At 37.3% G+C, this 22,746-nt stretch overlaps 1 protein-coding gene across 3 annotated transcripts; it reads right to left on the reverse strand.

Moving 5' to 3' along the window:
• Nucleotides 1-163: 163 nt before the first annotated feature.
• LOC149847723 (homoarginine-6-hydroxylase 2-ODD-C23-like) lies at nucleotides 164-21,858 on the reverse strand. 3 transcript variants are annotated; one of them, XM_089997423.1, is made up of 12 exons: nucleotides 21,695-21,858; nucleotides 16,604-16,719; nucleotides 3,726-3,844; nucleotides 3,516-3,579; nucleotides 3,354-3,421; nucleotides 2,199-2,257; nucleotides 1,909-2,074; nucleotides 1,784-1,803; nucleotides 1,617-1,663; nucleotides 1,019-1,099; nucleotides 849-935; nucleotides 164-571 (listed from the first exon to the last, which is right to left on the reverse strand). In XM_089997423.1, the coding sequence occupies exons 1-12, from the start codon at nucleotides 21,726-21,728 to the stop codon at nucleotides 437-439; spliced, it is 996 nt and encodes a 331-aa protein (XP_089853549.1). In that variant the 5' UTR covers nucleotides 21,729-21,858; the 3' UTR covers nucleotides 164-436. The 3 variants fall into 3 exon arrangements, with proteins under 3 accessions (XP_089853549.1, XP_089853481.1, XP_089853627.1); XM_089997355.1 differs by lacking the exon at nucleotides 1,784-1,803 and having other exon boundaries at nucleotides 1,617-1,704; XM_089997501.1 differs by lacking the exons at nucleotides 1,784-1,803; nucleotides 21,695-21,858 and adding an exon at nucleotides 21,560-21,678 and having other exon boundaries at nucleotides 1,617-1,704.
• Between the last annotated feature and the right edge of the window lie 888 nt (nucleotides 21,859-22,746).

The raw sequence follows: 22,746 nt of genomic DNA on the forward strand, positions 1-22,746 counted from the left end.
CCTGCGATTGATGAGGAAAATAGTCAAGTGAAAAATATCTTTTAAAGATTTCAATGTAGATTGAAGCCCAATGTACAAGAGGGTAGCAAATACTTTCCCATATTTTCGCAGGTCAATTTGGCCTTTCCTATGATTAAAGAGGAAAATAGTCAAATAACGTTCCTTTGGAAAATCTTTTAAAGAAAGACTGACGCTCAATGTACAAGAGACACCAAAAAACAAGCACTGATGTTATGGTCCGATGTATACAACAGCAACAAGGTACAACATTCCTAACCTCTACCTTCACCTTTGGGAAGAACTGCCCAATACGAGGGCCACTTATTCATCTAGGCCTACACCTACCCACCCTGAGAGAGCACCATCCATTTCTCAAAGAGCTGCAGCAGCAGCACCAGCATAATTTGCGTTTACAAAGGAATTACCACATACAATCTCAGTCCTCCATCACAAAGTGTGTAAGAACCTTACTGACTAGATGCTCCCCATACATGCCAGGCTCAAATTTTGAAACGCCCCCAATATTTTCTTTGCAGAAGTCAAAAGGCTCCACAATAGTGTCAAAGTTTGGCTGAACATGCAAACGAGAAAAACAAATTTCAAAGCTCATGAGCAAATAAGAACATCTACTAATAACAGAGAACCCTTCCAAAAATGTAAGAATGAACCAACCCTACGGCTTGAATAAGACGGGTTTAGCTCCATGTTTCTATGGGAAGTTCACCTACTTCGCAAGGCCTAATTCAGAATACTGGGGATTTTTTACTTGATAGGCAAGTTCTAGTTTTATCAATGCGACACATTGGACAGAAACTGCTGAAGATTGAATAGACACACATAGTACTGACCTCGTAAAAAAATGGTATGGAAACCCGGTATTTAGAGTTATTAATCACCCTATGTAACGTAGTCTCGTACAAACCATTTGAATAAACCTGCACAGCAAAAGAGTTTCGGATAAACAAGAAGCCAGGACAAGTGCATTACTAAATGATTGAGCAGGTAGACCGAGGCAAACCTTTAGCATGTCTCCTATATTGCAGACAAATGTTCCAGGGATTGGAACAGCCCATATCCATTCACCAGATCTGTTCCTTACCTACAAGGGCAGAGAATCCCACCACAAATTTGAAATATCACTTCTCCAGAACTAGAGCAGTACAAGACAAGAGTGATTCATGGACAATTTCAATACATTGGGTTGAACTTTTCTTCTCTTTAAAGTTTAATTCTAGGCTTCTAGCTTTATATGTGGGGTCACACCAAAACACTGTAATCTTCCTCTAAATATGCAGTAGAAGAAAAAGAAAAAGATATAAAGACCTTTGCTTTAATAATTTTGCAACCGTAACCTCCCACTAATATACATCTTTTGTTTCATTGATAACAAATCCTTTCAGAAGTATTGTTTTCATTTCAGATTCCATGGAAAGGGATCACTTGAAGGGCTGAAGTTTATCTTTCAAATCAATATATTAAATTTTAACCTCCTACAGAGTGGACGATCCTGTAGCATAGCAGTAGATATCCATATCTAATAGATGCAATGATTCCTTATGAATAACCGAAACTACTAGTTGTCAGAAATGTCTTCAAAATCAAGCTATGGAATTTACCTGGAGTGCAGTTATATCATCATCTTGATTTACCAAAGTCAATAGACCTGATATCCATAAAGATGATTTGATAAGTACATTCTTTGCACTATACATGAAAAGCAAATTTATTATTAGCAATTAAGGAAAATAAAATCTGTCCAATTTGATGAAACAAGGATAACTACCATAGTCAGTGTGTTCTCCGCTGAATTCAGTGAAAGAGCAAAACAGAACATTAGTCAGAATGAAAAACTTGAAATAGTAGTCCAAAACCAAAACATGTATACACGATAAATCTTTAACAGATTACCATCCAACAGTGTCATCTTGCACTTCATGGAGTCTGGTTTCAGCAGAGCCAGGATAACCAATTAGACGCATTGCCCAAAAAGTGTCTCCAGCTCTTTCACCTTCAAATTCATACGGTGATCCACCCAACGCCAAAGCTATCCCCCGAAGAACATTTTTGGAAAGTTCTATATGTCGCAGAGAATAGAAAATGTTACATAGTAAAAGGACTCCAAAAATCTAAAGAAGTTACAAAGCAGATCACTTCAGTGACCCTACACAACATGAATCTACTAAATATAGAAAGCTTGCCTTTTACGGCACTAATATAATCTTCAATCAATGGTGTGAAGTTTGAAGGGCTCTCAGGCCTGCAAGCAAAGCTCATAAGGCATGAAGGTCTCCAAAGTTCATTATCATATAAAACATTCCCATGCATGAAACATTCCTAAGCTGGATTTGGATAAAGTTGCCCCTGGATCCAGATCCAGATCTGACATACAAGAAATACTCTGACAATAGAAGGAATGAAACGTCGTTGCCAGAGGAGGAAGCACACATGGGACCAATTTGATACTGATAGCAGGAAGTAAGGGTGTCAACAGGTCGGGTTTACCCACACCCAACCTGAACCAAACCCTATAGGGTCCGGGTATGGTGATAAATAATAAGACCCAGGTCCGGACCCAAAGGTCTGATTAATACATGGATCCGGGTATAGTTTGTAAAATTTTATACCAGACCCGGGCCCGACCCGAGTTCCGATTAAGACATGCAATTTTTCAATGTAAAAATGATAAAAAATGTTATTTTACCGGGTATGGTTCATGTCGTTCTTATCGGATCCGGGTATGGTTTCTGTTGTATTAGACCAGATTAGACCCAGGTACGGACCTGATCCCATACCCAGAAATCTGGTCCAAGTCTGGTTGCACCTGGGTCTGCACCAAACCTGACCAGTTGACACCCCTACTGATAAGCAGCATTAAAAAGCATCTAGGACATCAGAATGGATTAATTTAGCAGCATTTGCATGGCACAGGTGTCTTTTCTGAAAAAGGGACACATTTTTTGTGCGGCTAGTGGAACATTTGCATGCTCAGTGCAAACAATTTCCAACCACCACCACCATAACATAAGATCCATGCCATTCGTTTCAGCAAAAGCAAAATTCAAGTAAAGAGTATCACAGACACGTTTTCATAGAAAGAACCTGATAGATAATGATGGCCACAGCACACAAATTCTCCAAAACATCAATGAATCAAAATGAAAGTAGGACCAATACCCTACTATGATTTCGTATAGCAACCTGTTGGCTAATAAAAAAACATTTAAAGGTAGATCAATGACCATAACAATGATGAGAAGACAAGATAGTTTTGCACCCCATTGAGGATGAGCAAGATTCATAATAACCATATCAACTTGTCAATTTTTAATACTGATAATCTATAGAATTACTACCATAGATTTGTCCCTGCTAAGACAGCACCAAGAGCTCCATAAGTACCAGGTTCAACAACCTTGTAATACTGTTAAAATGAAACATGTCAGCAGAGAGATTTCTGCCAATTATGAGTTTAATGGTTTCTAGTAGCTAGAACAGGAAAAAAGTTGACTACATACATCAATAGCTTCTTGCATATCAGGCTTTCCCTGTGTTATGTTTTCCCCAAATCTCTGATATCCTCTGCTCCAAGGGGAAAAGAAAAACACAAAGTAAAAATATTGTTCTCATTACTAGAATGGAAAAGAACTTTGAAACATTTTAATCCAAATCATGCCAAACTTCAACAATGAACTTTGCAAATATAACAAGATGCAAGAAATCATAACCTAAATCCAGTTGAAGATGACATTTTGATCTTAAGTTTCTCTTCATAAGGAAGCTCAAAGAACCTTCGTGTTACATCTCTAACCCCTTCGCAGATGGATTCCGGAATGCCATGACCTTTCTAGACAGGAAGAATCACAAAGCTCAGAACTAAAAATGATTTCTGCATAAAATTACTGGCATGAAGGTCTGAAATTCTTCCATTGTACTTGTTAAAATATGTAATCTCATATAATATCTCATATGTAATCTCATAGACATGTAATGTTTTATCTCCTTTCTAGTTAGGATTTTTCGTTTAATTAATTCTAATTAAAATACAACTAGAATTAGCCAAACCAGTCCATCATTGGACTGATTTGGCCTTTACCTTTTTGACTAGTCAAAAAGGTAAATCCAAAAAGAGCTGTTGGACTCCCCAACAGATCTATTAGAGCCTGTGGAGAGTCCAACAACTCTCTTAAGGATTCTCTCTACCTCTCTATAAATATGGGGCTATTCCCCTTGTAAATACTTACTCTTGTTTTGGGTTTTTATCTCAAATCAATAAAATTGTTTATTTTTCATTTTTATACCCGTTTCGGGTTGTGTGTATTCTTAAGTTCTCTTTGTGAACCTTTGTGGTTCTTATGATGTATTTGTGAGAACTTGTTGAGAGACATTTGTTGTAGCGTATTTTTCACTTTCTTACATGGTATCAAAGCAAGGTCGGTGGACGTGTATTGGGAAGCGTGCCATGCAACTACTCTTCAAGAAAGTGAAGTCTCTTTGAAGGAGTGCTCGTGTGTAGCCTTGAAGGGCGTGGAAGGCTACTTATTTTCGATCTTTGTGGTTAAAATATTCCTCTTCCCACTTGCTTTTCTTCTTCCCCTCTCATTCCCAAGCTTGTAAAATGGATGATAATGATAATGTCACCATTAAGTCCATAAAACTCAACGATTCAAACTATGTAACATGGGCTTCAATCATGAAGCATCTTATTTGGGGAAAGGGTCTATGGGGCTTAGTTGATGGAACCGATAAGGAACCTAAACTAACGCTCACTAAAGAAGAAGGTGGAAGAGAAGTACCTCTTTCGGAGGTGGAAAAAACTAAGATCATCTCCACATATGAAAAGGAATGGAAAGAATGGAGAATGGGTCACGCCAAGATCATGTCTTGGCTAATTTCTAGTGTAGACATAAAGAAGTGTTCAAGTCTCGCAAAATTTGAACATGCTAATGATGCGTGGGAATATCTTAAGAGAATGTATTCTCTTAAAGATATTGCTCATATATGTAACTTACAAGAAAAGGTTCGGAATATGGTTCAAGGAGAGAAAAGTATTAGAGAATACTGAAAAGAAGTCATCATTATGTATCTGCAGGACCCGACCCGCTTTATATATTGGATCGGGTCCAGACCCAATCTATGTATAATGTAAATCAGCATGTCATTAAGGGGTATTTCTGTACCCTAGTAATTTTATACTCAACATATTAAATAGAATGAAAGGCGCAGCCACAAGGGGTCTGACGCACTTTTTCTGGAATCTCTCTCTCTCTCTCTTTTCTTTTGGGTGATAGATCTGGGTAGAAAGCTGCTCCTTTCTCACATGGTATCAGAGCAGTGACGTATCTGAGAGTAAGAAAGTTGCTCCATCTGCAAAAGCTGTACCCAACCAGTCTGCAAAAGCAGGTCTCGTGAACAGTATCCTGCCAGTCTGCAAAAGCTGCTCCAACAGTCTGCAAAAGCTGCTCCATCAGGTCTTGTGCTGAAGCTGTACCCTGCCAGTCTGCAAACTCTGTCATGCTCCATCTGCAAAAGTTGCTCCAACAGTCTGCAAAAGCTGCTCCATCAGGTCTTGTGTTGAAGCTGCTCCATCAGGTCTTGTGCGAAGAACCCTTTTCTTCTATTCCTTCTTGTCGCACGCAATATAAATCCCTTTTCTTCCATTTACCGAACCCCTATCATTTGTTCAGCCACAAGGGATATAAATTCCTTTATTTCATTTACTGAACCCCGAGATTCCTTTCTTTATTTCATCCTACAAAACCCTTTTCTTCTATTCCTTATTGTCGCACGCAATATAAGTCCCTTCTCTTCACATTTACCGAACCCCTATCATTTGTTCAGCCACAAGGGATATAAATTCAACTTCTACATCTCTTCTCTTCACATTTACCGAACCCCTATCATTTGTTCAGCCACAAGGGATATAAATTCAATTTCTACCGTAAGGTTGTTTTCTAGCATAAATATGCAAATGGATAATACTCATGCGCAGTCATGCTTGTCCTCAAGCTTTCTCGGTCAATTAGTCTCTGAAAAACTGAATAACTCAAATTTCTTAACCTGGAAAAGACAGATCATCCCATTTATAAAGAGTCAAGACCTCTCTGGTTATCTGGATGGATCGGTTCTTCCGCCTCTAGAATTCATTTCGCAAGAAAAAGCGGACGATAAAGGAGAACAGTCTATTGTTCTTCACAAGAATCCAGAATATGTTGCTTGGATGAAGAGGGATCAATCGCTAGTGGCATACATCACTTCAACTCTCTCACAGGAGGTCTTTGTTGCACTTCCTGATGATTGTTCGGCTAAGGAACTGTGGGATAAGTTGGTTCAGACATATTCGCAGATCTCTGAGACGAGAATCATGTTTCTCAAGCGAGAATTTCAAATGCTGAAGAAAGATTTCATGTCTATTATGGAATACCTGAACAAAATGAAAGGCATCACAGACCAGCTGGCTCTTGTTGGGTGTCTTGTGTGAAAAAGATAAGGTGCAACAAACCTTGAGCGGATTGGGGCCAGAATATCATGTTATGACGACAACCTTACTATGTTTACCAGAACTTCCAAAGTTTGAAGATCTTCGTGCAAAATTACTGCAATATGAAATGACTCTGAAAGGATCTACTGAAGATTTTCATGGACATTCAGGAACTCAAGATGTTCTAGCTACAGGAATGAGTTATGGTCGAGGACGAGGAAGTTCTTTTCGAGGAAAAGGAGGTCAAGGAAGAAATACCTATGGAGGTCATGGTATACTTCCAACACCCAATATACAAGGACAGAGACCCATCCCCACCTGTTTTCTATGCAACAAGAAAGGGCACATTAAAGCAAATTGTTGGTTTAATCCTCAAAACAAAGGGAAAGCCCCACAAGCAAAGGCTAGGAATGATGGGGAAGTAAAGGACTTGTTGTTGGCAGCCTTGGCAGGATTGAATATGAAGCAAAATGACAAAAGCATTTGATATGTTGACTCCGGAGCAGCTGCTCATGTCACGGGTGATGCAGGTAAACTCTTGACTCTTACCCCTTATGTTGGTAAAAATAGCATAGTCACAGGAGATGGATCTCATCACTCAATCTCACATACTGGAAATGCCATTATACCCATGTCAAAGTCCTCTCTTAAACTTCCAAGTGTCATTCATGTACCTAATATTCAAAAGAACATTGTTTCTGTCTCAAAACTCGTTGATGATGCTAATGCTTCAGTTGAATTTACTCCCTCTTCTGTTTATGTCAAGGATCTTCGCACGAGGAAGACATTAGCTGAAGGAAAACGATGGGGCAACATGTACATCTTTCAAGAAGATCCTTCCTCCATTCATTCCGATTATTCATCCTTGAAGCCTCACCAACGTCAATTTTTTGATCCTGATTTTATATTTACTATTTCTGAATGTAATAAGCCAAGACTTTGGCATAGTCGTCTTGACCATTGTGGTCACCATTTTATTGAAAAACTTGTCTTGAATAATCTCATTCCTAAGTCCAGTCTGAGTTCAGAGGTCGTTGATACTAAGTGTTCTAGTTGTCATTTATGTAAGAGTCATGTTTTACCATTCGCTTCCATTAATAAAAGAGCTTCAAGGCCATTTGATGTCATTTGTTCGGATGTCTGGGGTCCTGCCCCAATTACTTCTCTTTCTGGTAGTAAATACTATCTTATTCTCATCGATAGTTACTCGCGCTATACTTGGATATTTTTTATGAAGCATAAATCAGAAGTCTTTGGATTGTTCCAGAGATTTCATTCTTTTGTTCAAAATCATTTCTCTACCAAGATTCTCAATTTCCAATGTGATGGAGGAGGTGAATTCTCCTCAAGTGACTTTGTTAGTTTCCTTCAACACAATGGGATTAAGAGAAGAGTGTCTTGCCCGCATACACCTCAACAAAATGGGATTGCTGAGAGGAAGCATCGACATATTGTTGAGACTGCAATGAGCATGATGCACGAGAGCAATCTCCCTGTATCATTATGGATTGAAGCTTTTCACTCTACAGTTCATGTGATAAATCGACTACCCATGAGTATCTTAGAGAATAAGTCACCATATTTTTCTCTATTCGGCACACAACCTGATTATCATGAATTACGTGTGTTTGGGTCTGTTTGCTATGTTCACATTGACAACTCACTAAGGCACAAGTTCCAAGATAAAGCCTTAAAATGCAGGTTTATAGGATATGCAGAAGACTACAAAGGTTATAGGTGCTATGATCCCCTGAGTAAGCGTGTCAAAATATCAAGGAATGTAGTTTTCGATGAAATGAATTTTGATGATCAGAGTGCTAGTTCAACTCTTCATGCTGACAACTCAAGCCCCACCATTGAGATATACTACCCATGGTTAAATTCAGAACTCTTTTCCAATGGTAAAGTAGACTGTCCAGCAAATTGCAATCAGAAGGAGACACATGAGGCATCAACCAATGAAACTCAAACGGAAGAGACTATTACACATGACTTGGAGCCAACAAGGTATAAGGGTGTTGTGTACACCCGGCGAGAGAAAGAGCCTTCATCCATTTCTTGTACAAGTACGGAACCATCTGATCCCACTTCACAGATGATGGATATCAGACGATCCTCACGGATTCGACATCCGCTTGATAGGTGAGTAAGTTATAAAAAAATTTCAATGGATTTTCAGTTGTTCTTGACATCCATAAGTAAAGAGGATGAGCCTCTCATGTTCTATCAAGCTGCGAGTTCTAGAAGATGGGTAGAAGCAATGAATAAAGAAATGGAAGCCTTATATGAATGTGGGACATGGGAGATTGTACCTAGACCACTAAACAGAAATGTTGTTGGGTCAAAATGGGTGTACAAGATAAAGTATAAGCCAGATGGGAGCATCGAAAGGTACAAGGCTAGACTTGTAGCCAAGGGATTCACACAAGAGGAAGGACAAGACTTCGATGAAACCTTTAGTCCTGTAGTTAAAATGGGGACTATTCGCATTGTGTTGAGTCTAGCCATTGAACATGGATGGACATTGAGCCAGCTGGATGTAAAAAATGCATTTCTACACGGGGATTTAAAAGAGGAGGTCTACATGGAACAACCCACTGGATATGCAGAACGAGACACCAAAAAATATGTATGTAAGTTAAAGAGAGCACTCTATGGTTTGAAACAAGCCTCTCGTTCCTGGTTCGACAACTTTTCTCTAGAGATACAAAGGCATGGCTTCTCTCGGTCCCTTCTAGATCACTCATTATTTATTCACAATGAACAAGGTGTCACTACTCTCTTTTGATATATGTAGATGACATCATCATCACAGGGAACTGTAAAAGTCACATTGAGCGGGTGAAGAAGTTATTAAATCAGAGATTTAAGATGAAAGATTTGGGAGAGTTGCGATATTTTCTTGGGGTAGAAGTTGATAAAAGAAGTGATTCACTCACCCTTACTCAACACAAATACACGTTGGACATTCTCAGCAGAGCGAGCATGACAGATTGTAAGCCGTTAACAACTCCAAGTGTCATCCATCAGAAACTGAGTTCAAAGGAAGGAGATATATATGGAGATCCCACTAAGTATCGCAACTTAGTTGGCATGTTACAATACCTGACTTTTACTAGACCTGATATAGTATACTCGGTTAATCAAATATCTCAGTTTATGCATGAACCTCGTATGTCACATATGGAGGCAGTCAAACGTATACTTCGTTACCTGAAGGGTACAGTTGGTGATGGGTTGGTATACAAGAAAAGAGAATTAGATCCAGGCGGGGGCCATGAGATCGTCATTTATGCTGATGCTGATTGGGCAGGTGATCCAGATGAACGACGATCAGTATCCGGTTATTGCAATTTCATTGGACCAAACTTGGTATCTTGGACCAGTAGAAAGCAAAAGGCGGTTGCTAGGTCAAGCATTGAGGCTGAATACAGATCGATGGCTGCTGCTACGACTGAGGCTACATGGATAAGACATCTCCTGACAGAAATGGGAGAACCGATTGCTCGGTCATTAATACTGTGTGACAATCAAAGTGCCATCAACATGTCCTTCAATCCCATCCACCATAGTCGAGCAAAGCATATTGAAATAGATCAACATTTTATTAGGAAAAAGGTTGAAGATAAAGAGATTGAGCCCATGTATGTGCCGACTGAAGAACAAGTTGCTGACATTCTTACTAAAGGGTTGACAAAGGACAGATTTTGGTTTCTGAAAGGCAAGTTGTGCATGGTTCAGGACCATGCACAACTTGAGGGAGGCTGAAAAGAAGTCATCATTATGTATATGCAGGACCCGACCCGCTTTATATATTGGATCGGGTCCAGACCCAATCTATGTATAATGTAAATCAGCATGTCATTAAGGGGTATTTCTGTACCCTAGTAATTTTATACTCAACATATTAAATAGAATGAAAGGCACAGCCACAAGGGGTCTGACGCACTTTTTCTGGAATCTCTCTCTCTCTCTCTCTCTCTTTTCTTCTGGGTGATAGATCTGGGTAGAAAGCTGTTCCTTTCTCACAAATACTACAATAGCTTATCCGAACTATGGGAAGAGTTGGCTCTTCTTGAACCAAAGTGGCATTGTCCACAAGACATTGAGCTTCGCCAAAATCAAGTAAATGCGGAGCATTTTTTTCAATTTATAAATGGGTTGAGATCCGAATTTGAATCAACCAAGTCCGCTCTTCTACATCGGGGAAATGTTCCCTCTATTGAAGATACCATTGAAGAGCTAAGCATGGAAGAAAATAGACTCAAGAAACAAGTCGACAAAAGCGATGATGATACAGTTTTAGCTGTATCTAGACCAGGTAATCACATTCGCACATACAAACCTCCACATATTGGGAGAATAAACAATGAAAAGCAAGGAGGCGATTTTGAAAGGAGAAAAGTTATTTGTTATTACTGTCATGAACCCGGACATGTTAAAACTTACTGTCCAAAGTTGAAAAAATCTTATGAGAAGAAGGTAGCTGTTGTTGAATCAAAAGAATCAAATTAGACATCCATTGGAAACATGTCCCTGTCTCAGCTGGTGGAGGCACTACAACCTCTTCTTAAAGGAACTTCTCCCTCAGCTGGAGTTGCGATCTCTTCTGTTGGCACCTCCGATCCAGGTAAACCCCTATGGCTTCTTGACTCTGGTGCTTCTTTTCACATGACACCAAATTTAAAATTATTGTCGCATTGTTATGACTCAAGTGGATCGAGTGTTTTTACTGCGGATGAAACATCCCTTGAGATAAAAGGAATAAGAAATTTCGAAAATAACTCTCAAAACTCAAAAGGATTTTGTGTTCCAAAGATTAGATATATCCCCAAACTTAATCTAAATCTATTATCTGTTTCTCAATTAACTGATCATGGGTGTAATGTTTCCTTCTCTTCTCATGATTGTCAAGTACAGGATCACCAGTCAGGGAAGCTGATTGGGGAAGGCCATAGAGAAGGAGGCTTATATTACATGGATTTTTTGGAATTACCCAAGAAAACATTATGCTGCAATGTTCAAAAAGTAGGCTTGGATCTTTTACACCAAAGATTTGGTCACCCTTGTATATCCAAGCTTCAGTACTTTCCAAACATGGAAAAAATTTGTAATTTTGAAACTTTCACTTGTGAAAAATGTATTCTTGGAAAAATGAAACGACTAGCATTTCAAGAAAGAACTTTTGTCTCCACTCGACCACTTGAATTAATTCACTCTGATGTTTGGGGTCCTGCACCAGTTACGTCAAAATGTGGGTTTTTATACAATGTAATTTTCGTGGATGACTTTACACGATATACCTGGATTTACTTTCTCAAACACAAATTTGAAGTGTTCTTTTTTTTTCAAATATTTCATAATATGGTCAAAAATCAATTTAAGAATGATATTTCAATATTTCGCACTGATTCAGGGGGAGAATTTTTATCAACTGAATTTAAAGAATATTTGAACTCACATGAAATTTCACACCAAAAATCTTGTCCCTATACCCCTCAACAAAATGGGTTAGCTGAGAGAAAACACAGACACATTATATAAACAACTAGAACACTACTTATCACACATCAAGTTCCTAAAGTTTTTTGGGCCGAAGCTATTTTAACTGTTGTGTATCTTATTAATAGGATGCCCTCATCCTCAATAAAGAATATTTCTCCTACTGAAAAGTTTTATAAACAAAAACCTTATTATTCTAGACTGAAGGTGTTTGGGTGCAAGTGCTTTGTTTTTACAGATAAGAATGATAAATTCTCTCCCCGTGCTATACCCTGTACTTTTTTAGGATATGCAAATAATAAAAAAGGATACAGATGTTTTGACCCTAAAAACAAGTTATACGTTTCAAGGAATGTATCCTTTCTAGAAAATGAAAGTTTTTTTGAAAACAAAAATTCTACTGAAATAGATGAGTATTTCTTCTTGTTGGATCTAGTTCCAAAGGATAGTGAAAGAGAAATTGATCTAGATGATCAGATGGATGTGATTGATTCTGATCCTCATAGAAATAGTCAAGATTGTATTCAATACTCTAGACGAGGAAATTTAGAAAGACAATGTGCTTTGGATAAATACACAAGGGAACATGAATCTGCCTCTTCATCTAGAAAATCCACTAGGATCTCGAGGGTTCCTGCAAAGTTTGTGTCATATCAGTCTTTTTTACCAAAACATCAAGCCTTTATTGCTCTAATTCATTCCTATGAAGAACCTCCCAGTTATGATATAGCCAAGGATCAACCAGAATGGGTCAAGGCTATGAAAGACGAATTAGAAGCCTTAGAAAAAGCAAATACTTGGACCATTCAAGACCACCCTCCAAACAACAAGAAACCTATTGGTTGTCGCTGGGTGTACAAGGTGAAAACCAAGAGTGATGGCACTCTTGAAAGATTCAAGGCCCGGTTGGTGACAAAAGACTATTCTCAAGAATATGGAATAGACTATGAAGAGACCTTTGCCCCAGTAGCTAGAATGACCACTGTTAGAATCCTAATAGCTCTTGCATCAATAAAGAGATGCCATATCTTTCAAATGGATGTTAAAAATGTTTTTCTAAATGGAACTTTAGCTGAAGAAGTATACATGGACCCACCACCAGGAATGAATATACCTAAAGGGAAAACACTTCGCCTAAACAAGGCTTTATATGATCTCAAGCAAGCTCCAAAAGCTTACTATGATAAGTTTAGTAAGGTTATGCTTGATTTTGGTTTTCGATTTTGTCTTACTGACACAACTTTGTTTGTTAAGAATTCTGATACAGGTATTATCATCCTTCTACTCTATGTTGACGACATGATCATCACTGGAAGTGATAAACAAGGAGTTTATGATATTAAAAAATTTCTCAAAACACATTTTGAAATGAGTGATTTGGGTTTTTTGAAATATTTTCTTGGTATAGAAGTTGCCTACTCACCTGGAGGTTACTTGCTAACTCAATCTAAGTTTGCATTAGATATTGTTGCCAGGTCAGGTATTTCAGATGAAAGACATGTTGATACTCATGAGATTGTGAATGTCAAAATGAAGATTGATGATGGAGAGTCACTCGAGAATCCGACTCCGTATAGGCAACTTGTTGGGGCTCTATCGTATCTATCTATCACAAGACCTGACATTACACATGCGGTCCATACAACCAGTCAATTTCAACATGCTCCAACTTCTGTTCATATGGGAGCAGTTTTGCGTATTATTAGATATATCAAAAATTCTATTTCTCGAGGATTATTTCTATCCGCTTCCTCTAACTTAGAATTGCTTGCTTATACTGATGCAGATTGGGGTGGTGATCCAAATGACCGCCACTCAACTACAGGTTTTTGTGTCTTTTTAGGAGAATCCTTGGTGTCTTGGCGATGTAAGAAGCAACAAAAGGTCTCTCTCTCATCAACTGAAGCTGAATATAGGGCAATGGCTACAACTACTATGGAATTAGTCTGACTTCGACGTCTACTTTCCGATATGGGAGTTGAAAGTCCAAAAGCATCAAATCTGTGTTGTGACAACAAGAGCTCTATCTATATTGCAAGCAATCAGACATTTCATGAACGCACCAAGCATATAGAAATGGATTGCCATTATGTTCGAGAGGAATTTTTGCATGGCACCATCAATCTTCCCTATGTTGCTTCAGAATATCAGCTGGTCGATTTCTTCACCAAGCCTCTCGCAGCTCCTAGGTTTCACTTTCTCTTAGGCAAACTTTCGGTTATCCAACCGTAAGTTTGAGGGGGAGTGTTAAAATATGTAATCTTATATAATATCTCATATGTAATCTCATAGACATGTAATGTTTTATCTCCTTTCTAGTTAGGATTTTTCGTTTAATTAATTCTAGTTAAAATACAACTAGAATTAGCCAAACCAGTCCATCAATGGACTGATTTGGCCTTTACCTTTTTGACTAGTCAAAAAGGTAAATCCAAAAAGAGCTGTTGGACTCCCCAACAGCTCTATTAGAGCCGTTGGAGAGTCCAACAGCTCTCTTAAGGCTTCTCTCTACCTCTCTATAAATATGGGGCTATTCCCCTTGTAAATACTTACTCTTGTTTTGGGTTTTTATCTTAAATCAAAAAAATTGTTTATTTTTCATTTTTATACCCGTTTCGGGTTGTGTGTATTCTTAAGTTCTCTTTGTGAACCTTTGTGGTTCTTATGATGTATTTGTGAGAACTTGTTGAGAGACATTTGTTGTAGCGTATTTTTCACTTTCTTACAGTACTCACAGTTTCAACATGGTATTGGAGCCAAGGCTCTGGGATTGATTGGAAAGAAACATAGAAACTAGAAAGTGAAATGATGACAGTGATGGCTCACACCCTCCCATACACAGAAGCAGCTTAAGATGGTCAACAATCAATAGAGCATGTTGAACAGGGATTTCAAAAGGTTTATGTGGATCTTCTTTAAGCCATCATGTGGTAATCATGGGAGAGGAATCAAGGTTTCACAAAAGTAAGTTCTTGAGCATACTAGGTTCCCCAGGAAATTGTTGGAGTTTATAGATAAGGCAAAACAAAAACACTCCCAAGGACTTGTTGATGGTTGATTTGAGAATTTGATAGTGTCCTTTTATGGACCTTGGAAGTGGGAATCAGAAGTCTACAGGTGGCAGTAAACAGTTGTGTTTTTTCTGCCTTCTGTAAAATTGGTAAGTCAAGTGATTTCCAGCTAGTAATAAGCTTTATATGGTCATTATGGATGTGCTGCAATGGAAAGGTCTTGAGCATAAATGCATGAGTAATGAAAATATATGTATGCAGTCTTATGATGTAAAATGTATGTGTTGATGTATGTATGCAGCCTTATGATGTGGTCTTCACATGTCCACAGCATTTCGTAGAGTTTAATATTGGTAAAAACATTGTATTCAATAAAAATTTGAGGAATGTGTATGCCTTAGTGGCGTAAATAACATCTCAAAAATTCCTCTCTTTTTGAAATGGACAAAAGGCAATCTTGGAGGTTCAGTTCCTGGCTGCCAATGGCTTATGTTCCGAAAAGCTGTTGTACTGAAAAGGACAGTAATTGCAGCAGCTGTTTTCTTTATAAACTTGAATTTAGCTCTCTGAGTCTATCCAAATATCATTTTTCCTTATCACATGGACTTATCCTGCTATAGTTATTGATTACATCCTTTAGTTGTGGCACAGATAATCATCATGGTGTCTACTCATTTAATTTTTGTTCGATACACACACACAGCATATGTGCTGGTACAGGCAACATGCATATACATGAGTTTTTTTAAGTCCACAGCATTTAGTAAATATTGACAATTCCCCCAATAATTCTTCAAATACATGGTCATACTTCATTAATTGTAATCAGCAGAGTGCTTTAGGCCGAGTTTGGAAGATAGTAATTGAGCAAATTTGATGGAATGAGTTAGGGGGAAATGGTTAGAAATGGACATGAAAAGATTTATTTAGAGGAATCCATCTAGTTTGGTAGAACATTCAATTCTTTTAAGGATTCAGGCTACACAATTCTCTATGGTTCTCTATCTTGTTTTAGGCATCTCTTCGTTCATGTAGAACGAGGAAGAATATATATATATATATATATATATATATATATATATATATATATATATATATATAAAGGTAAAATGAGAGTTGATAAATAACAAGATTTACCATCCTTATTTACTGACCAGAAGTTTCCCAATTCGAACAGAATCCTTCTGGGAGAAAGATCTGGCAAGTACCTCCTCTTTGAGGAGGAAACCAAAATAGACAAAAAAGAGGAAATGGCTGACATGGAATGCCCGCACTATTTTCATGAATCTACTAGGTCTACATTCCTAAACAGGTTAGATGGCAGTCCACGTCAGTCATTTCTCTCCGGTGGGTATCATTTCTCTCCCATTACCACTTTCCAAACAGACCCTTAGCATTTTAACAAAAAAAAATGCAAGCTGCATTAGTAAGCTGCACTTTAAAAAATTGAAACATAACATATGAGAGAGAGAGAGAGACATCTGCATGCACACCTGCTTGCAAACAACAAATATACTTCCCTTCCTCAACTGAAGGAGATTTTGTATTTCCAAAAAGATATAACTGGTTCCTATTTGACAAAGACAATATAATAACTGACTAAGAGAATTACCACATAGAAGAATCCAGCCTCCTTACAAGCCCTGTCTAGTTGCCTAACAACTTCTAAGACACCAGCATCTTCAGCCATATTTGGATCATCACATTTCTCCAATAGGGGGCCAACATCTGAAAAAAAAAATGAAAAACAAATAAATGTAAAAAATGGACACCCATATAGCATATACATATAATTGCAATAAGAAAATGAACTTCATCTCCAAACACAAACAGGAAAAGGACCACCAAGCCAACAAAATGGAAGTATTCAGGCCAAAACTATTAACATAAATGATCTCAAAGCATCCATCACAACTGCTAAGAGTGAGAGTACATTTTCAAATCCATGCAATATGGCTTATGACCCACCATTCCCTTGTTAGAAGAAGACATAAAACTAGATGCCCTCCATCATGACTTGTCAGTCAACCACGAGTTGCCACATTGCAAAAGCCAGTGCATATTTCTCACTTACAGCTCTGATAATGCAAGTATCAGATAGGAAGTAAGCATAAAATTTACCTGTTATATGTGAATCTTTTATTATCATGATAGCATGTTATTTCAGCACCCCATATCGGTAGGAAAGGTCAAGCTTTTTCAGTAAATTTAACAATAGTGTCACCAGAATGTTTTCCCCGAAAATAAAATTCTTTGCAACCTTTTCACCAAGAACTATCACAACTAAGGCTTTCTTGATATCCAAAGAATGCCAAACTATTATTGAATGACTGCGAGAGTGGGATATCCATTTATTTCCTTTGGAAACAAAGATCAGTAGAAATGGCACCGTCTTATGAACTTAATTGTGGGAACACCACTAGAAACAAAGTGTCTTGTGAGTCTAATTCAATTTGCTAGGTAATATTATACTGAAGAGTGTGTGTGCTTTCTAGAAGAGACAATGTCAGCTATCTAGTACATATACTAAGTCCATTATCATGGAAAATGTTCACTTCTATATCAGAATTCACTAGAAGCTTGGGTGGAAGGACATGCTTTTAAAATTGCATGAGAAATAGAAAACTGGAAGATGTATAAACCATTTCAAACTAATGAGAAGAAGATTAGGTAGTAAACATCCTCCTTTATTCTCCTCAACGAACTAAGATAAATTAAGACAAACAGATGGAGAAGCTATCGCCCATACTCTCCCAATGTTCACATGGCTACTCATACATAAATTTGTCCAAGTATTAACCAAAGATGTCCTATATCAGTCCTCTCTTTGTGCCATAGCTCCCCTGCATCAATCTAGTTTGCGTTTGAAACCAAATTGTATGTTGATCTCTCAACTGTGCCATTGTCACAGCTGTCACAATAATTTGAACATATCATGATATCATTGTTATAAGATCAAAAACTTATTTAAAAGGTAAAAATATTCTGATATTTTTCAACAACAACAACAACAACTACGCCTTCATCCAAAAACAATTGGGGTCAATATTTTTCAAAATATAAAAAATTTAAAAATTTGCTATAGTGATGGATGAGCTTACGAGATCAATTCAAGAAAATGTGCCGTGGTGTATGTTGTTTGCTGATGATATTGTTTTGATTGATGAGTCTAGAGCTGGGGTTAATGCTAAGTTAGAATTATGGACACATACATTGGAAGCAAGAGGTTTTAAGTTGAGTAAGAGTAAGACAGAATACATGGAATGTCGATTTAGTAAGCAACGAAGTAGTGATGGGAGTGTAGTGAAGCTTGGTGAGCACGAAATACCGGTGGATGATTCTTTCAAATATTTGGGATCTATCATTCAAAAGTATGGAGAAATTGATGGAGATGTAAATCATAGAATAAAGGTTGGGTGGATGAAATGGAAGAGTGCAACTGGAGTGTTGTGCGATCGTAGAATGCCATTGCGGTTGAAGGGAAAGTTTTATAGGACGACTATTAGGCCCGCTTTACTATATAGTACGGAATGTTGGGCTGCCAAGAGACATCATATTCAAAAAATGAGTGTAGCTGAGATGCGTATGCTGAGATGGATGTGTGGAAATACAATAAAAGATAAGATTCGGAACGAGGAGATACGTAAGAAGGTAGGTGTTGCACCCATTGAAAATAAGATGAGAGAGAATCGTTTACGGTGGTTTGGACATATTCGACGTAGGCCTAATGATGCTCTAGTTAGAAGGATGGAGAAATGGGAAAATATATTAGTTAAAAGAGGTCGGGGTAGGCCTAGGAAGACATGGATGGAGGTGATAAGAAAGGATATGAATGCTTTGAACCTCACCGAGGACATGGCATTGGATAGAAATGAATGGAGGAGAAGGATTCATGTGGAAGACCCATAATGATTTTCTTTGTTGGTTCATATCGCCGACCCCAATTGTTTTGGGATGAAGGCGTAGTTGTTGTTGTAAAAAATTTAAAAATATGGTGATAATATCACATTATTACTGCATTTGCAATCTTTTGTGTTTTTCTTGTTGTTTCTATGTTTTGAATATGGTTTCTAATCTTTAGGATTCTATATTTTAGGAACTATTTTACCTTACTTTATAGTTTGCCAAAAATGTTATCAAAACCTATTCTTATTTTCTGTATTTTTTTTAATATCATTCACTTTTCAAATGCCAACATTTTCTCAAGATTTCCTAAAATTTTCGAGAAAACCTATAATATCCCAAAAAGTTGCCTTGCCAAGATTTAGACAAGTTTGATGTATGCGACTATGGTTTGCATAAAAAAAATAACAAAAAAGATCAAATCTTTCAAAGAAACAATGGAAGGGACCAGTACTATTTCCTAGCACGTGATGAATGTACAAAGTAAGGTTCCAAAGAAAACAGTTTTTGAAAGATATAAACCAGTGCCTATAGTAGGAGCTCTTTGAGAAAAAAGAAGAAAAAACACTGTTTTAGGTATATGTCTCCAAAATGCAAAGCCATAGTTGTTTCTTCAATACTGTAACAGTGCAGGTAATTTAACAAACAGATATGTATCAAATTCAACACACTAATTTACTTGCACAAAGCAAAAGTTACTGAAGTGGAATTTATCTGTAAGCAAACAAAATTGAAAGAACAAAGAAAGAAACAGGGAAAAGAAACAACCATACAAATTGAAGTAGAATAAAACAGCAAAAATACTATGTCACATAGGTGTGGGTGTGTGTACGGGTGCGGATGCGGCACTTTAAAAAACTTGGGTGCGGGTGTGAGCGGAGGGTATATATATATATATATATAGTTTTTAACAGTTTTAAGTTAACACTACGTGTATGTGTGCATTTATGTATTCATATATATAATATAGACAAACAATGGACTTGATTAGGGTTAACTGAATCTACTTTTGGATAGAAATGGACCTCAGTGTGGTTGACTTCACCTAACACAAAGGAAGTTGTGTCCAAGTGTCGCACCCTCCTGAGTGCGGGTGCGGTGCCCTGTTAGAACAGTCCATGTTACATAGCAAAAATATTTCAATTTTCGTAAAAACACTGAAGGTTTATCAGCTTATTGCCATGAGGGAAACATGCAGAACTCCATGTTCATCAAGTGTACAGATATAGGGGAGTGTTACTTGGTTTCAGCATATCAGCTTGTTCAGTTTTCAGGATTGGTGTTAATATCTGCTTCAGAAGTTGAAAAAAAACTACTAAAGCATGAAGGAAGAAACTAGTAGTCAATCACAATTTCTGGTGATAATTAGAATATAAAGCAACACATGAATCAACATGTAGAAATTGTAAAGAGGGCAGCAGCTGGTTCACTAACTGAGTGATATGCACACAAAAACCTGAAGCAAGCGCATAATACAAGAATGATTCAGCTGCTCTTAAATATTTTGCACATGCACACCAAAAGACTAATTTTGCTACACACCAAAAGGGATGGTAATTAAAGAAAGGTTCAGCTACATACCCTAGGTTCCCTTTTGTCCTATTCATGTCGTAATCTATGTTTTTTGCTTTTTCATTTTTTCCAATGCAATACTTATTCTCATCTATTATATGTGATAATCCAGCACATCCCCAGAATTTGCTCAATTTGTTCTTTATAATCATATTTTCTCTATAAATAAGAATGACAATGATATGAAACTCCCAGCAACTAATTGCTGCATGCATTAATTTCCATCTTCTTTCAAGACAAATGATCGTGGTCATTGAGTTACAAAAGAACCTATTCATGAGAGAATTCAAAGCCTAGAGAAGTTCATTTATGCTATCATACTACTTTTTGACTCCATTCGGCTCAATGATGAAAACTATCTGTATCTATAATCTTAACAAACACCCACGATACATTGAAGCTGCTAATCACAATTTCAATCATCAATTCCACGGGTCTTCAAAATTTTCACTTCATTGCCATTTGTTTAAATCACATCGCATTGCACTACACTTTCTATATAAATGTCTCGTAGTACTAAGACCATCATAACGTGCGTAATTTTCCAGTTTAAACCTTAAAAAAAAAAGAAAAAGAAAAAAGAAACTTAGCATCGCTTCTTCGTCCTCGGAACCCATCACACGCCGGTACAAGATTCCGAGAAACACTACGTGGATCCTCTATACGCCAATCCACAACTCAAGATTCTCTCGAATTGACGTATTCCAAACAGAAATTCCAAATGGGTTTCACTAAAAATTGAAAAAATGCACTTTTTTTTTTTGCTTAATTATTCCCAAACAATCGAAGACGTTTCACAAGGGATCGCCATATCAACGTCTCATGAGCAGACATCTGATAGAAAGAAACTCATATTGCCCTTAATTCCATATGGGCAACCGTGATTCACGTAGTATCCTTCCAAAACTACAAAAAGAAGTGCATAAGCAACGATCAACTGTCCATACTCGCGTGCATTAGTTCTTCAAGAGAGACCTTGGGGCATTCTTTTTCAGCACAAAAAGAAGAGAGCGAGGGAAATCGAACAAGATTAAAAAAGAATTGAAGAGAGAGGGAATTCGAACAAGATTAAAAAAGAATTGCACATGGTTACCAATTCGGTCACAATAGAGATTCTTCCTTCCTAAATCAACCGAGAGACAATTCCATAAAGATGGTGACTAGAAATAGAAACCCAAAAACGAGAACATGTGATTCCTTTAGAGAGAGAAAGAGAGAGAGAGAGTACCAATTACTGGGATTGATTTGAAATCAGTAGCCATATATAGTGAGATGAGACTACGGGGAGATCTTTATCACGCCGACGCGTCCCCTCTCTCCGATTCTCCTCAAACAATGGAAGGAAGGCAGCTTTGCGATGTGAAAAACACAGCAATAATGGAACAGACTAAATTTTATTTAGGTCAAGTTTTCCCCTTAATTCAAAATATGGACCTCACTTTTCTGAAATTCTTGATATTGGCTAAATATTTCCTCAAAATTGTTGAATGGGAATCTCAGGTTAACATAAATCGTTTCGGTTTCTGTATTGTCTTTCCAAATTGAAAAATACGCGTTCATCCTCGTAAGAAAGAAAACGGCGAATATTTTGAACATTTGATTATGAAAGTAATTGTTGTGTTTTGACTTATAATTTAGTATACATTAATAGATCATACTAAAGATAATAATTTATTTGGCAGTTTTCAGGAAAACAAAAGCTCATATTAAAAATAGGAAGCTATTTTTAGAATTAGGGAAAATGGTTGCCCTTAAATGAAAATTTTCTTTTACTTTATTTTACAATTTATAAAAGCAAAAATGGAGGTTGTGCATGCAAAATATTTTTAAAACGGGTAATGTTTGCTACTCTGTAAGGAATCTCCTAGTGAAAAAACTGTAATTTTTTTTTGTATTTTTTCACATCTGAAGGAACAGATGTGATCAACATGCTTGGTTTAATAGAAACTCGCCCTCAGATCATGTTTTTTTTTTCTGATATAAATGATTTTCGAAAGTTGAAAGATACAATGACTTGCCATGTATAGAATTTTCAACTTTCAAAAAAACATATTCAAAATAATATGATCATGTGGTTTAGACGATTGTCTCATGTAACATGGCACTAATTTTCTGTAGAGTTTGTAGAGTTGCTTTAGGGCACGTTTGGAAGGGAGAAAAACTCTCATAGGAAAAGCAAGTTTTGCCTATGAGAATTTTTGATACGAGAGCTTTTTCAAAAGAAAGTTTTTGGCTTGTTTGTGTAGTATGAGAAAAACAGAATGAGAAAATGTGAAAAAA

The sequence above is a fragment of the Nuphar pumila genome, chromosome 1 (assembly GCF_984573655.1).
Source record: "Nuphar pumila chromosome 1, dmNupPumi1.hap1.1, whole genome shotgun sequence".
NCBI classification, from domain to species: Eukaryota; Viridiplantae; Streptophyta; class Magnoliopsida; order Nymphaeales; family Nymphaeaceae; genus Nuphar; species Nuphar pumila.

Excerpts from the sequence above, each read along its gene's own strand:
- LOC149847723 (XM_089997355.1), bottom strand. The coding sequence starts at position 21,728 with ATGGCTACTGATTTCAAATCAATCCCAGTAATTG. Across the intron at positions 2,258-3,353 it reads TTAGCAGGGACAAATCTATG|GCCTGAGAGCCCTTCAAACT; the intron begins GTAGTAATTCTA and ends CTTTGCTTGCAG. Across the intron at positions 1,705-1,908 it reads CAAGATGACACTGTTGGATG|TGCAAAGAATGTACTTATCA; the intron begins GTAATCTGTTAA and ends TTTCATGTATAG.